The 16605-nt window shown below is 39.0% G+C and overlaps 1 protein-coding gene across 1 annotated transcript in view; it reads left to right on the forward strand.

Moving 5' to 3' along the window:
- esamb (endothelial cell adhesion molecule b) overlaps window positions 1–16605 on the forward strand; it is a 47013-nt gene that overhangs the window by 24897 nt on the left and 5511 nt on the right. Inside the window, exons 2-5 of the mRNA XM_023402300.2 lie at window positions 9540–9685; window positions 10742–10943; window positions 11358–11513; window positions 16374–16496. Coding sequence (XP_023258068.1) covers window positions 9540–9685; window positions 10742–10943; window positions 11358–11513; window positions 16374–16496 — 627 coding nt within the window. The remainder of the gene's footprint in view (window positions 1–9539; window positions 9686–10741; window positions 10944–11357; window positions 11514–16373; window positions 16497–16605) is intronic.

Raw genomic sequence — 16605 nt, forward strand, 5'->3', positions numbered from 1 at the left:
AAAAAAAAAAAGCCTCATCCTTTCACCTGTGTGTTTGCAGCAGCAGGGACAATGGCACGGTGAAGGAAGTGGCTGCAGAAAGGAAATGTGTCCACACCAGTCTTGACTATTGCAGAACAAGCGTAGCAGGAGCTATGATAATTATTTTTATATCAACGGATCACATGACCAGTTGTTTATGAGAGGGGTCGTTTTACGATGAACCCACAGACCGCTGAAGTTCCCTTCAGCTTTGCATGCTGAGTTTCGTCTTGTTCCTTTAGTTTTACAGCCCGCAACTGAACTGTTCTGGTTCACATTCGATGATCAGTGGTATCAGAAGGAAGCTGGAAATGCCAGACAGACAGTTGGGGACTAGCGGATGGTCTGAACAGAGCAGAGCATGTGGCTGTGAAAGTATGGAGAGCAAAATAAATCTAAAAAGAGCTAAATATTGGACTTGCATTAACCACGCGGCCAGACACACAACTCAAGGTGAATGCTAACGTTGCTCAGTGTCTGCTGGATGTCTAGATATACAGCTGTTTACTGATGTGTTCGCCTTATCTACTTTATGAGGAAGTAATACATCGGTTTTATGTTTACAACTTGTTGTGCTGTCCCCAAGTGGCCAAGAATTAATTAATGTGGCTTAAAAGGTTTGTGCTAAATAAATAGACAGGTGCTCGTGTGTTCAACGACACACGTTTGGCTTGTTCTAATCATTCCTCCTGTTTTTACTGCCAACCAAGAGCTCTATTTTTGAACTGAAACTAATGTAATTTCGTAAGAGACTGATTTGATTTGTCTAACTCAGACTGCTGAACACTTATATTATCTTAAAATAAACTTTTAATGAATTAATTTTTGCACAAAATGAGGACTCTGGATTTTCTCCCCATCACTTAGGAAGGGGTCTCTCACTGTCGAGGAGGAGTGATTACAGCAAGCAAAATCAGTTTTGGTGGATATATTAGCATGTGAATATTTTTAAGACAGGCTTTAAATAACATGTCAGATGTGTTCGACTTTCAAAATGGGAATTAGGGGCTGCTACCTAGAGGCCATGTGAAGTAGACTAGCATCATTTTGTTGGTGAGGATCTGGCTTTTATGGATGCTTTTGTGTTGTTTTAGAAAACTCAGTCGGTTCAATAGCTTTTATAAGCCCTTCAAAATAAGTGATAAGCTTTTTGTGTTCACTTCAAATTCTTGTTAATGTTAATGTCTTGGACACTAAATTTAGTTTTTAAATCAGCTGGTTTAAATCCTTCCACTTCTGATTTAAGCTGCCACTTTTCCACCATGAGTGGACTGCTACATCTGCTGTGACCTCAAGTTGATCCTGTAAAGACAAATAATATTTAGGTACGTATTCAGTTGTGTTGTGTGTATGCATGTTTTTTTGTTTTTTTTTTTCTTGTCTGCATGACTTCATGTGTGCACGTTTATGCATGTGAGAGTAAAAAGGAGTTTGTTTTCAGTGAGAACCAGAGGGAGGTTGTGGGAGTTTGGAGTCATGTGTGCGAGGAGAATCAATTTAAACACAATCAAAAGTTAAGAGGGATTAAAGCTACTGTGATGAGATAGCACACTCAAAATGGTTTAAAATAGCTGCAGAGATTACACTAATGTAATCCAATTTAAAGGAGCCTTCCCCAAATATTTATTATTGAAGCACCATCTGTTTGAAGCCTGTAGGGTCAGTCCAATGTGCAGTTTTACACCAACAAGGCTATTTTGTTGTCCTACATTCCTCCCTGTCAAAAAGTCAGAGAATAACCCCGTTTTCTCTGGCTCAGTCACAATATCATGTTTGTCCTCGTTTGACATCAGCAAATCTGGGAAAACAGTTTGCAGTCGGTTTTTCACTTCTTAAATTGCCTAATAAAATTAAAACTCTAGGTGATCTAGATTTCTTAATCAGCCAGACTAATGAAAGATTATAATAAGGAAAGGAAGTCTGGAGCCAAATCACAGAAAGTTTGTATCTTAAGTCTTAAGTTAAGATGGGCTCTGCAAGTGAGGAAGTTTCTGTAATATGGCTCCTGGTGCTTAAATAATTTATTATATTGTCTGTTCTTGCATGGCTAAGCGTTTATGGGGTCATTTGAAGACTTTGTTACTGCTTTGACACAGATCCCAGCTCAGACAGGCACGGTTTCATCCACAGTTTGTCTGAGCGGAAAACTGTGATCTCCCGCTTTCATTAATAATGTAGCATAGGGACGATATCAATATACACTCTGTGGGATAATAGAAATTTGTCAGCTGGTAGATATTATAAAAAACTGGCAATTGAATTATTTCTCAAATACGTTTCCAGAAAATTGAAGATATTTGAATATATCATGACGGATGTAACGCAGCATAAAATGACATGCATCATTAAAGAAAGACAGAAGATTTCGATATTTCCCACCCCTCGTGTAGCATCAGTTACAAGATAAGGTTTTGCCATATTTAACAGGGATGATTATTAGCCATCCCTGTTAAGCAGTATGGTAGTGTTGGTCGGTCGGTGCAGTTTGGTTCAGACTGAAATATCTCAACAACCATGAGATGGATCGTTATGAAATGTTGCATAGACATTCATGGCCGCCAGAGGATCAATCCTACTGACTTTGGTGATCATGATTTTTCCTCTTGTGCAACCAGGAGGTTGTTTTTTGGTGTGAAATGTCTTGTTTACTATTGGACACGTTGCAGTGAGATTGCGATCTGTAGGAACTGTAATAACTCTGTTCCCCCGACTTTTCATCTAGTGCCATAAATAAGTCAAAAATTGAGTTTGTCCTAATACTTTTCTTAATGACTAAATACCTGAAAAACCAATGTCATTCTCATCAGCAAATGTTTGCATACTACCAAGCTAAACTAAGATGGTGAACATGGTAAACGTTACAGCTGCTAATGCCGTGTTCACATGTGTGAGGGAAGGTAAGGATGGAGAAGATTTCCATGTTTAGCACTTAAAGGTTTTCATGTCATGGGACAACTCAAGACTGCAGAGTTGGACGTGAGAAGGTTGGAAATACTGAGCTTAGTCAATGTAGCATCTATTAAATTTCAGTGTTTAATTATCATTGACAGCAGACTTCGGCTGTAGTCATAGTTTTTAGCACAAGTCGGATATGTTAGAATTTTAAGAAACATTCAACTCTCCCAGTTGCAATTATGACTTAGATGTTGACGTGAAAGCTATTTACAGGAGGGAAACTGGTTATAATGGTGACTTGGATGTGACATGAATCACATCATCTTAATATTGTCATTGTGAGCATATAGCTTGCTGATGTTAGCATGTAGCTCAGTCTCACAAAGCCGCTCGCATGGCTGTGAACACTTGTTCTTTTTTACTTTTTTGTCAATCAAGTTGTGCTTGAAAGACCTTCATTATCACTTTAGCAACTCTAAAGACTTTGAAATGGAAAATATAAAAAAACTAAGTGGTGATTAGCAAGTAATTAAAAAAAAATTAAAAAAATCAGCAAATCTCTTGCAATTTATATAGAATTTCTTTATCAAACAATGACATTTTTTTTAAATGTTGCAGATTCATAACATTTGACTATTTACAAAAGTTTTGATCACAAAAAACAAGCTTTGATGAGGTCACCTCATCTGACCTCATTTTTCACTATTTTCTTTTTTTTATTTTATTGATGAAATGACCTGTGCTTTAATTTAAAAAATAGTCAAAAGATTCATCTGCATTTGTGAGGAAAACAAGCATCAGTTGCTGCTCTAATATGGTAATAAGTTGCCTCTGCCTTTCACTCATGTAGCTTGTGAATTTAAAGATATACCTGTTAGTGAAGACTAAAGGTCATAGAATGTGACATATTTCTAGAGATGACAAGTGACTAAAAATGACATATGGTTTGAAGTAAATGTTAAAGTATGACGAGTTATTATAAATATGAACCATTTTCTGCGAGTTCCAAGTTGTGGACAGAAAATGTTTGACTTTTACAGCCAGTATAGCATTTTTAGAAATTATATTTAAAATCTCTCTGACTGCCCCTTGTTAAGACATTTAACCTTTGCTGCTGCTTTCCCCTGCTTCAGATGATCAGTTAATTTTTTAGGCAGCACACCCAGCTCTGTTGTATTGATTGGAAAAAGGGCGGGAGAGGTGTAAATAGAGAGCGGCAGCTAAAGCTTTAGCTGGAGAGAGGGACTCACATGAGAGAAAGACATGGGTGGAAGCAGAGATTACTCGGGGAGATAGAGTGGGGCTGGTTAAAGAGGATCAGTTTATCTTCACAAAGGCCGACACGGCTCCCCCAGGGCTTCGAGAGAGGGACTGACTTTTTATCCTTCACTTGATCTCAGCACACAGCAGAATTAGGTTGGGATGCCTTGTTAGACATGCAAATTACATGTATTTCAGTAATAAATGAGACACCTATTTGTTTATTTTTAGACCCACCTGCTCATCCTGGTTTCCAAAATCCCATCTGCACAAACTGTGTTGCTTCAGTTTCCAGTCAATTCGTTTGATGAGTTTAATATTTAGATATTTATCTGTTCTGGTGATACGATGATTTCCACTGTGGTTTTATCTCATAATCAGATGATCTGTTTTTATCATATGAATGTGCTGCCCCCTATGGTCGAGTCGAGACACTACAGCAGATGTGCATTTGATCTCTTAATTGTGCCCCAGCGCAGACATGCATGACAGGGTTGACTTTTCTTTGATTATTCTGTGCAGGTTTGCGAGTCCAGCGTCCCTGCCGTCTTAATTGCTGTTGTTGTAGCTGAGGCACTACCAGTACCTCATAGCCAGGATGCCCTGCAGGAAAACAAAAAACATTATTTATTCTAAAGAGAAGAATCCAATTAGCTGCTATAAAGCGTGGCTTGGCTGAGTGATAGCCTTTGGCAAAATATAATTAGGACAGAGTTTAGTGAGACTACATACTATCATATCTGCATCCCCTTTATTGGCAGCTTTTCCAGATATTTCCCTCTTGTGATGGATTTGACTTCATAAACAATATCCACATCTTGAACTGTCTCTATCTGTCTGTGTCTGCCGCCGTACAAACACACACATCCCAGATGGAGACGGCCACGGATTAGTGAAGATTTTCCTTCATTTAATAAACAATTGAATGACACAGTTCTGAGGATAAACCTGCTCAAAGAAGCACAAGAATAGTCTGCAGTAAAGAGACCACAGGGCATTATCCTACTTCATGGAATATCTGTGTATCATTCAGAATTACTGTCTGCACCCGTCACTGCATGCTCCCTACAGCTGGTACTCATTCACATCGAGACGCAGCGTAGTCTCATCAACCTACAGAAAACCTGATCCTTTCTGATTGTGTTGTCCCTGGTACACAATGTATATTAATCAAAATGCATAGCAGTTTATAGCATTATGCTAGGCAAGAGATTCCAGGCATTCATTGCCGATGTAGGCACAATCACATTCCAGACGAGACCTTTTCCAACATTGTTGCATAATTGTTATGGCACATACGCATCGGCTCATTGGATGCCGCCACAGCAAAGACAATAGCTGGTGGAAATGAAATTTGAGCACTAACAGGATTTCTGAGGGAAAAACTATGTTTCAAATCTAGGGGGAAAAAAGACAATTCCTCTGTACTCTGGGCTGCCTTACATTATGAATCAAAAACAGGCCGATATGATGACAGCTGCAGGGTTGATGATGATGACAAAGATTTTAATCTCATGCATGCATGTCCAATGGATGGCTTTACTGCTCAACACCAGTGACATGAGCAAAGGATGGATAGGACGAAGACATGCTTTATGATTAGATGGAGCAAGATTTTTTGCATTAATGTGTCAAAATATACGTCCGGGTTTTGACATCTTCTCATGTGTTGACGATAAAAGCCCTATCATGGACTGTGCTGTGGGTAGATGTCCCATCAGTAGGTTTTTAGCTGTGCTAGCAGCGCGGCTCCGTGGATGGTAATCTCAATCAGTCAGTCCACAACTTTAGTCCAGAATGAAAACTCTCATCAACTCTCGGATGTATTGTCATGAAACTTTGTACAGACGTTCATGTTTCTTATACAATGATTCCTAATGACTTTAACAAGCCCGTGACATCTCCTTTAGCACCACGATGAAGCCATCATGTCCACATTTTGATTTGTCCATTACATTGGTTAATGACTAAACACTTGCAAACCTGAAAACATTACCACCAGCCTCAGGCCTAATTTGTGCTCACTGCTTATTAGTAAATGTCAGTGTGTGCTAACATGCTAGCCTAATATGGTTAATATAGAAAACATTACACCTACTAAGAATAAGTAAGTTAACACTGTCATCATGAGGATGTTAGCAACTGACCAATTCAAGATTTTCTTTTTCTGTTTCAGTGTGATCTCCTTAGAGGCCAGAATCCACCTTTGTTGAACTTCACTGTGCATTTGTACGTTCGGTCAGTGTAAACAGTGATGGACTGTGTTTGGAAAGGGAGAAGTCAGTATTCTAGTGTTGTACCATCAGCTTTTAAAAAAAACTAACATACTGTTCCCAGTTTCTGATCACTCTACACTCTTTTTACTGCAAACCAAATTTACCTACGGGCACAAATAAAGTAATCTGAACCTGAACCTGGAATCTTAACATCACATCCTTTTTGGGTCTGAGTGTAGCGCAGATTTGTTGGAGGGAAGACTCATTTGACTGTACTTGAAAGAAAACTCTCAAGTTTATCATTCAGTGTCTATAATTTTGTAAAAACATCATGATTATAATTTTATATTTAATTTTGTGGTGCTAAATGTTCCTAAGTACATCTTTTTTCTGACGTGTTGGGTGCCTCATTTCGAACTCACAACATGTGGTATCCACAAACAGGCTCAGCAGAAATTGCATGACATGAATGATTAAATGTAAAGCAAAGCGATCTGCTAATCGTAATTTAGAGAATATGAATGCTGTTGCAGCGATGATGATGATGATGATGATGATGGCAGTCACAGCAGCTTTGGTGGGAGAAGTGACCATGTGTTACATCATATCCATGTCCAGCTGAGCTCTTTTGCTCACGTGAGGTGAGAGGATTGAGCCCGGGATTGTTTAGGGATTAGTCAGCAGGACTTACCAGATTCAGAGATTCAGAAATTACAGGAGCGGGGTCACATTGTCCCGGGAGGAATAAGAAAGCACAGAGTCACTGCAGCAAAACCACAAGTCAAAAACAACTTCTGTCTTTTCTTCTTGTGCTTTCTGCCTCATTCACACACACAATCTCTCTCTCTCTCTCTCTCTCTCTCTCTCTCTCTCTCTCTTTCTCCCCCCCCCCCCCTTCTCACATGCACACACACAAACATATACATTTTCCTTCTGTTCATCTGTACACCCCACTGCCCACCCCCCACCACCACCAATTGCCTAATTCTCTTGCCTCTACACGCTTTCAGTCTGGAAAAGAAGGAAGGCGTGTCTGGCTGAACAGATGTGGAGATCTCAGCGGCCTGTCTATGGATCATCACACTCCCTCTCTCTCTCTCTGTCTCTCTCTCCCTCTCCCTCTCTCCCTCTCTCTCTGTATTCCTCGCTATCCAACTATCTACCCTGTTTATCCATTTGAGTGTATGAGGAATATTTTTCACAGTTTCAGTGTTTTCTGTTGTCAAAGGATTTAGTTGCAAGAATATATATTTTTTAATTTATTTTTTATTTTTTATTTTTTTTAACAAATTTTCAAACTGGAGACACAGACAGAGACCGGCTGCTGGGATCAGTTGATCCAGCTTCAGCTGTCCGGTTCAGGTGACTGGGCACCATGTGAGTTGGACATCCTCCTCCTCTCTTCTTTTTTTTATCATCCCTGTCTTTGTCATTGGTTCCTATGACCATGCTTTCTTCACATCATCATCATGATCACTGTTCCTTCTCTTTTAACAACTTTCTGTTGCTTGTTTTCTGCATGAATATGTATTTAAGCTTTCCTTTAAACACACTTTTGGGCTTTTTTTGTTAGTAAGTCAACAGTAGAGCAATGACAGGAAATGAGGGGACAGGACGCCACAGTTGCTTTGTATTTCCTGAACATTTGTTTCATGAGTCTATCTTCATGTTATGGAAGTGCTTGAACTGAGTGATTGAAATTGACGTTATTCAGATAATCCTCGCAGCGTATTTGCTTTGCGCTATAGAGCTTTCAGATTTTTTGCTTTTCTTAAGATTAGCTTTTTTCTTAGATGCACTTAGAAAATTAGATATGCCTGCTGTACGTTTTGGGCTTTGCTCTTATTCGCCTGGACATTCACATGGAAAAGGAATACAGGAACAATGAATGGTGACTCCCAATATAAAGGCATCATTTAAGACCTATTAGATACAGTGCTGCGTGTTAATGAGATCTCTACATCATTGCTGTCCAGTGAAAACCATGTATTTAACAATTTGATGATTTTTTTAAAAAATTTTATGTTTCTCATAAATAGAAGGGTTACATGTTCCTTTATGAGCTAAGAAAAGTCTTGTCTACTTCTTCTCCAGCGAAATGAACTATTTAAAACTTTGACATTTTGGAGATGCATGGTTTGTAGCTCAAGTGCACTTTATAGTGTGATTCTTCATCTAATTTAAATGCAGCAGAGATGGGGTTTTTTTTCTGTGTTATTCAACTTAACCATAATTAAAGCACAGTCTCTGCATGTCTGCTTTTAGTCTTTTGGTTTTCTCCTGCTCCCATATGATGTGATAAATTTGGATGTTAGAGTCAGATGTTAGAGTCAGTACCTGGATGAAAAGAAGGAAAAATGAGAGCACACACTTGTCAAGATGTCAAGGGGAAGTCTCAGCGTGTTTGAGACCGAATGGTCCTTGGTGATTATCAAGGAGTTAACAGATCAGATTAGCTGATGTCACATCTACGAAACTTTTCACATTGCACAACTTTCCCACATGTTCCCCTGTTTTTCACTTTTCATACTGCTTCATCCTGAGCAGTTCTTCCAGTCAGCACAGTCAGCTTATTTTTAAAAGACTCATTATGATTACATTTGGCAATATTCCTTATGATCTGACTTGAACCTGTTTATATAGAAAATAAAAATGAAACACTTTTCCAAAGATTCACAAAACAAAAAAGACAAGAAGTTAAAAACACAATTAAAAAGCTAGAGTTGAAGCAATCAAATGATAAATAAATTAATATTCGAGCAAAACAAATACCAGAAAAGACACCACTTTATGTCAGCTTTTCCAATGTGAGAAACCTCTCTCTGTTATACATCATTTTTTTAAACCATTTTAATCAAGAATATAATATAAAGTGGATTAATAAATAATAAAAATAAATAGGTGTAGCCCTACAAAGTACACAGATTCTGTCCAACATGGGGGCTACAGTGAAATGAGGTAAAACAAACTATAAATATCATATAACACAAACAACCCTTTTATTGATAAAACTATATCATAACACGGGGTAAATACTGAAATTGAACTGGCTCACCCAAAATCATAATGACAATGAAAACAGCTGTGTCTCTGCTACATTTCAGATGTGATTAACTGTTTCCATCCCGGTCTGTGTTGCTGTTCCAGGTGACACCCAGAAGGTGGAGATCCCCAGAGGAGAGATGGAGGCGGTGAAAGGCCAGATGGTGGTGTTACACGCCTGGTACAGCCCCAGCTCAGACATTTCCAGAAACTCTGTGGTTTGGAACTTCATGGGAAATAAGTCCACACAGGTGAGAGGGTCAACACATAAATCTGTTACATAGATAACCCTGTTCTGACCTCTAGTGGAACAGAGGAAGGAGAGCCTCTTTAAAGGGATTCAAATAAAGTACAATGTGTTTGCTGATGCAAGTGTTACATGTACAAAACAAAATATTAGAGCTGAAACATTGAACAGGCAACTATATTGACAGTTAATTCGTTTTGAGTTGTTTCTCTAGCAATGTGAAGACATCAACGGGGGCTTCAGGGAACTGATCATCAACATTTTCTGCCATTTTATAGATGGGTAGTAACTTGATATTGACAATGCAGATACAAAAAATAGAAAACCAAATGAAAATTACTTCCAGGAAAGTCTTTTTTTATGTTGTAGGCCTTTCTCATTTCTGAGTGTAACGTGAGAGGAAAAGGTTTTTTTTTTTGTATTGCATGACACTGTTCTATCCTGAGAAACACATCTAGTGACATGTAAGGTGAAAAAAGCTGATCTGTAGAGATTAGGATTATTGCCAACACCACTGCTGATGTCTGATATACAGCGGAAGGAAGGATGGATGAGTGTTAATGAAAGGATGCCACTAATGACATTTTATCTCCACTTTTTACTGCACCTTCTATATGGGTCACGAACCGCTGGGTAACACTGTACATATCTGCACATACACTGTGTGTGTGTGTGTGTGTGTGTGTGTGTCAGAGTGTGTAGGGTCTTTGCATGATTAATATAATCTAAACACTGTCAGTGTCTGATGGCTGTGAGCTTATCTCAAATAGAAAATCAGCCTCAAATTCAACATCCACCATCTGTACATGTCCGAATAATCTTTATGAAAGACGCTGATTTCTGTTATATTGTTAATCTGCATATCCTAATTTGCCCGCAAATAAAGTTAGAAATATATATATTTTATTTGAATGAAGTAATGCCTTCATTTCGAAATTGTTGTATTTTCTAGCAAGGATTTTGCCAGTACAGAAGTATTGACCTTAATTATTACTAATTGGTAGTACAGTGATACTATACAAGCATAAAGTGTTTTCATGAGCATGTTTTCTCTGTGCAGGTGATAAACTTTAGCTCAGGTGAGGTTGGGCACGGCCAGCGTGAATACACCAAAAGAGTGGGGTTCAGCGTGGCCATGCCCTCAGCCAACCTCTCCATCTACATCAACAACACCCAGGAGTCTGACTCTGGACGCTACATCTGCAACGTCATCATCCCTGGAGAGACTGGCCTTACTGGAGAGGTGCACCTTAATGTCAAAGGTAAAGCGCCACAGCGTCAGGGGTATTTCAAAGGTCGGATTTAATCAGAACAGTCTGCAGCTCACACGTTTCCTTGGATTTGGAACATCCAGGCAGAGTAAATGCTGAACATATTTTGAAGGATTTTTGGATGGGACCAGTCAGTTCAAAATCATATATTTATGTAAGTAAGCACTGCACAAATAAAACTCATCTGTTGTTTAGGGATTCACTGGACTCTGAGGTCATTATGTCATCCTCCAGCAGCAGATGGAACTTTTTTGCAATATGGCTACTGGCCTGAGAAATCTCCATGTCGCTGGCAGTGGATTAAAACTAACGTACAAGTTCAATAAGGGGTCATTGATCCTGTATTCTTATCCTACATGTGTTTTAACTTAATAGTACTCAGTCTCTGTCTGTCTGTCTGCCCAGTCCCTCCCTCTCCCCCAGTATGCACCATGACAGGGAACCCTGTGATGAAGGGCAACGTGACTCTGAGCTGTAAGTCCAGTCATGGAAAACCAGTCCCTCAGTACAAATGGACCAAGGCTGCACCCATGTCTGAGGTCTTCTTCTCACCAATGCAGAGTGAGTATTCTCTGAGCACATGAGGATGCAACTCTTATACTTGAATGGTCAGTTCATCCAAAAACACATTGTCTTAGTATTTTTTATTAAGCAAAAAAATGTCTGACAGTATGTTCTGTGGAGTAAAAGGGAATTTGTTTCTCTTAGGAGATATGATTCACATTCATTTCCCAGAAACAGGTATCATACTGTACACAAGAACCATGCAAGTTGTTTCCACTGGAGATTAGGGAAACGTGCACCCCCAATTTTTCCAGTTTCAATTTTTATTTACTCACTAAAAAAATCTCTGAATCTTGTCTCCTGACTGTCCAGGGGTCAGAATCCAGGTAAGAGAAAAGAGGAGTTGATAAAAATGTTGATGGGCTAACTAAGGCACCGTAGTACCACATGCTCACAGCAACTGAGGCACAGCAAGCAGTGGTGTAGAAAGTCGTTTCCATATTTTTTGCCCTGGGTTTTTGCCTCTCAGGTTCCACACAGGTTCCCTTATCTTATAGGTGTAGGTTTTTGGGGTTGTATGCAACCTGAGAGACTGTAGAAATGCTGGGAAAAGTACTTTTACCTCCTCTATATGCTTCTCAGATTCAAAAATAATAATAATAATTGAATCTGTATTTTTGTTTGATGTTTTCCCAAAATATATCTTAAATTATAGAAACATGATTTCAAGTAGGGTTAGTGCATTAACAATGAAAAGTTATACAGCATATCTTTTCTTTGTTGTTGTTTTATCTACTGTTATAATGGCACTTTAAGCAATTTTTCTAGATTGAAAACAAATTTTGCAGAATTAGTTATTAGTTATTTTTTTTATGTCTTTAGTTATTTTGGGTGAGTTATGATGATTTTACTCCCACCTCTTCTGAAACCACATCACATGCAGGCACCACATGATATTATTTTACAATATGTAATATATATATATATGTATGTATGTATGTATGTATGTATGTGTATATATATATATATATATATTACATTTGCAAGACAATAAGCAATAGTAATTAGAAATTATTATAGATAGAAATTATCTTTAAAGCCTGTTTATGTCTAGGTGTAAATGTTGTGCCCCTTGCTGCTGATCCTAACACCTTACATGCAGATGGAGCTGAGCTCATGTCCTGAGGTCAAGTACGTCATCATAAGTCCCAGATGCAGCCTTCGGGCTTTACTTTGCTAATAGATGTTCCAAATGCACCTCAGAAGAAGATCCTCCATCAAGCCATAACATGTAGCATGAAATCCTCTTTACAGATTGACGCACACAGCATACTCCTCTCACTGTGCTGCCCCATGCAATAGAGAAAAAGAGTTGTGCATATGCTTCTATTGTTGCATTATTTTATAGATGTTTGTTTCCAGATGATGCTGCAGGGGAAACACCATCTGTTTCTGAACAACAGGACTTAGGCTGATTGATTGAGTATTGACTTAACTGCTTTGATCTCTGGCCCCCATCTCTTTAGAGCAGAAAAGTCCTCAGACTCATAAAATGAAAACTACTCCCTCTGATTGTGCATTGACCCGGGGTTTTGTATGTGTCCGTGCTCTCTTACATACCATCGACACCCGAATTCAAACCCTGTGCTCATGTTTTTATCTACCCTGATGTTTGCTTTCTCTGTGACACATGAACTTTACTCTGCCATCAGTGCTTATCTCTTTCAGCAATCTCTCTCTCTTTCTGTTTTCTCCCTCTTCTGATCCTCTCTCGGCACTCCTCATTTCCTGTTGACCTTGGTGCCTAATCTAATAAGCCCCATGTCATTACTTTATCAACCCCTCTAAGAGGCATAAGTTGGATTTGGGACTGAGAGTGCGGCGCGTCTCACTCTTCCACCCTCTCCCCATCAGTGTATACCCCTCCTTCCCTACCTCTCATTCATGCTCACCGTTTCTCTCCCATCTTTCTTTCTTCCAAAAAAAAAAACCAAAAACAGAATGGAGAGCCTGCCCACACCCCATGCTTGTGCTTGGGTTCATGGGTAAGGGTTTTTCACTCATACATTTTCCACTTATTTCCCCAACTCCATCTCACCCTCACCTGCAAACTGTGACCTCCTGAGGAGTCACGGTTTCGGGAGTCAACTTCTCCAACCACTGACATAAGCTGTAGAAAAGTTTTAAAGGCAAAAAAATCTACCCAATTTATACGTATATGATTATAGGCTTGTGGCTCAGAAATGATTACAATCTACTTTTAAAAAAGGCAGAGGGGAGCTTAGCATAGGTGTCAAGCCAGAGGATAATCCCATTCAACCTTAAAGATTCACTTTCTCCTTTCACATTCATAGACTAAATCATAAAAGAAATGAGCATGTTAAACTCTATGACTCTAGGAATAGCAGGTGGTATTTTATCTTTACTATGATGATATGGAGTAATGAACAGCTGTTTTATTTTGTGATATTTTTCTTGCGTATATTAATATTTGTGTGAGAGTGGGGTTGAATTTGTCCTTTAAATCTTTATAATAATTGTGTTGTGTTAGATTTAGCTGTCGACCTATTGCATTCATTCATCTTTTTCTATTTGTGCTATGTGTAGCCTCACAGTAAGCCTATATGTTCTAAGTCTTAGAGGCCCATTTGTGTTTTTCAACCAAAACACATCATCACTATTTATTTATTTCCCAAAGGGCTGAAATGATTAGTTGATTTTTAATTAGAATATGCGTCTCCTTATGTTTCGGACAGAACGAGTAATTTGAAGGCATCTATTTTGGGTGTCAACATTAGTTTACAATCAACAGCATGTAAATGGAGGAAATGAATGAATACCTAAACAGAACAGTGAATGAGTAGACTGAAGTGTCCTGTTTCACTTGTTTTCTTTAATACCCAGTTGCATTAACCAGAATGCAGATTTTAGTAGAAATGTAGTTTTTTATTCTTCATTAGTCCTGCAATATGGAAATTAATATTAATGAGTAAATTACAGTAAATGGTACAAAATGTTCTTGACACAAGAATGTGTGTGGGGTTTTTTTTTACATTCATTTTGAAGACTGTCATGTGAGGTAGCAGACTATACCATGAGCTCCATATAGAAAAGCTGCTGATTCCCATTAATCATGTGTCATGTGTCAGGGCTTTAACAAATGTTGCTCATTGACCTTGGCAGTGTAATATGAGTAATGCTCCTGTCTTGATATGAAGCAGCACCTACTGTAACGTCAGATCCCCTCCAGCTCTGCCGCCGCTGGAATGTGATCACTGTGCGGGCTTGAACCTGCTCCAAGCTCAGAGTCAGCTGATGTTCTGCTAATCTGTCACAATTGGGTCTGGTTCTTCACAGCTGGTTTTCAAGACCAGGGATTAAATAATCGGAGAGGGACAGGTGCATGTCGCACTTGTCTGCTATGGTTTTATTTGGCAGCTGCTTTCGTTTGATATCAGAAACATGATTTTAATATCTGGTCAAAGGTTAAGAAATAAAGTATTCAAGCTGTTAATAAATACTAGCTACTCTTACTTCTTGTGTGTTCACATGTACTCACATGGACAGATAATTCATGTCAACAGCAGGTTACAAGACAGTTTCTGAATTTTTCGCTCGGTTCCACTTGTTTTAGTTTAATAACTAAAACAGATTTACTGTAGTTTTGTTGTTGTCTGTGGTTTGTGTGCACCTACTTACATTAACCTCGCTCCTGATGGTGCAGCAGCAGATGGTGCACACAAAACAAATCTCAGGCCACCCTTCACTCTCCCAAACTTTGGGATGAAGACAGCTGTGATACAATGATTGTTACGGATTTTCTGGTCTCTTGCATTAATATGTTGCTCGCTGGCGCAACGCGAACCTTGGCTTTTCATCAGGGATGATTTGGATGAGTCCCTGAGTTGCATTACTTTTCTCTCTGTGGGGATTTATGCGGTGCAGAGTGTGACACACCCACCCCATCTGAACAACACTTCACGACGTTGATTCCACAAAACAGACGCACACCCACACTCATTTCCTTACGTCCCCACGAAAGCAAAAACACATCAGATGAAGACATGCTGCAATGTGACGTCTAAGATTGGATTTGAGAGGATTTGTTGTGATAAGTCCCACATAAAGCTTGTTTATTTTTCTTCAGCCTGTGTTTGCAACAACACAGCATTTTAAAGCCAGATGTGCCAAGAACAGATTGTGTTGAATGGAAATATCCAGTTGTGAAAGACAGGCACACATACACACACGCTTACTGCTGTGTCATGAAAATATTAAAACAAAAATTGCTGACCAACAGCAGAATCATCTGCAGAGCTGTCTGCTGTGGCACTGCACCAGTGCCAGGCTATATACAGTAGGCACTGGAAATGGGCCAACAGTGGATTAAATTTTGCATCGAGGGTGAGAATCATTTACTAATGATGCAACACTGCTGTGATTTGTTGCACACAATAGTAGGATCGTGATACACAATTCGTAATGATATCTGTGTAAACAAAGGAAATCATGCCTCTAAAATTATAAACTAAATTAACTGGAATTACTTTATTTTATTTGCTGCTTTTTGAAATTCTGTCACTATTTCTTACAAAAAATGTCAAATAGACAAAAACTGTCTGAACTGCAGCAGAAACGGTGAAGAAAAAGCTCCCATTAGTCCTTTTTTCTTCAAGCTTTCATGTCAAATAATGAAATAATGATCTGAAAGGTATTTTTATGTACATACAGTCTATTGCAGGATTATCTTATGTACAGTGAATTTGTGTTAGTTAATAGTTCCCTCACATGTAGTTTTTAGGTTTAGTTCTTTAATGTCAACTTATGTAGTTTCCTTGGCTAGTTCCAAGGAGCCCACTTACACATCCCATAAATATATGATTGTACAGAGTGTGTAACTGTGTGGTTGTCTTGCAGATGAGAGACACGGCACCCTCAGACTGAGCAACCTCACTAAAAGCATGTCGGGGAAGTACGTCTGCCGAGCCAGCAACACCGCCGGCTCCGACAGCTGCTCCATTAACCTGGAGGTTATCACCTGTGCGTACACGCTCAAAACTCTATTTTTACTCTGCCAACACACGACTGTATTCAGCAGTGTGTGTGTTTAGATAACTCAGCCGTGACTCTCATTGAGTGTAAATACTGA

This window comes from Seriola lalandi, unplaced genomic scaffold (genome assembly GCF_002814215.2).
Source record: "Seriola lalandi dorsalis isolate HSWRI2012SDOR001 ecotype SW California unplaced genomic scaffold, Sedor1 jcf7180002053927, whole genome shotgun sequence".
In the NCBI taxonomy this organism is placed as follows: Eukaryota; Metazoa; Chordata; class Actinopteri; order Carangiformes; family Carangidae; genus Seriola; species Seriola lalandi.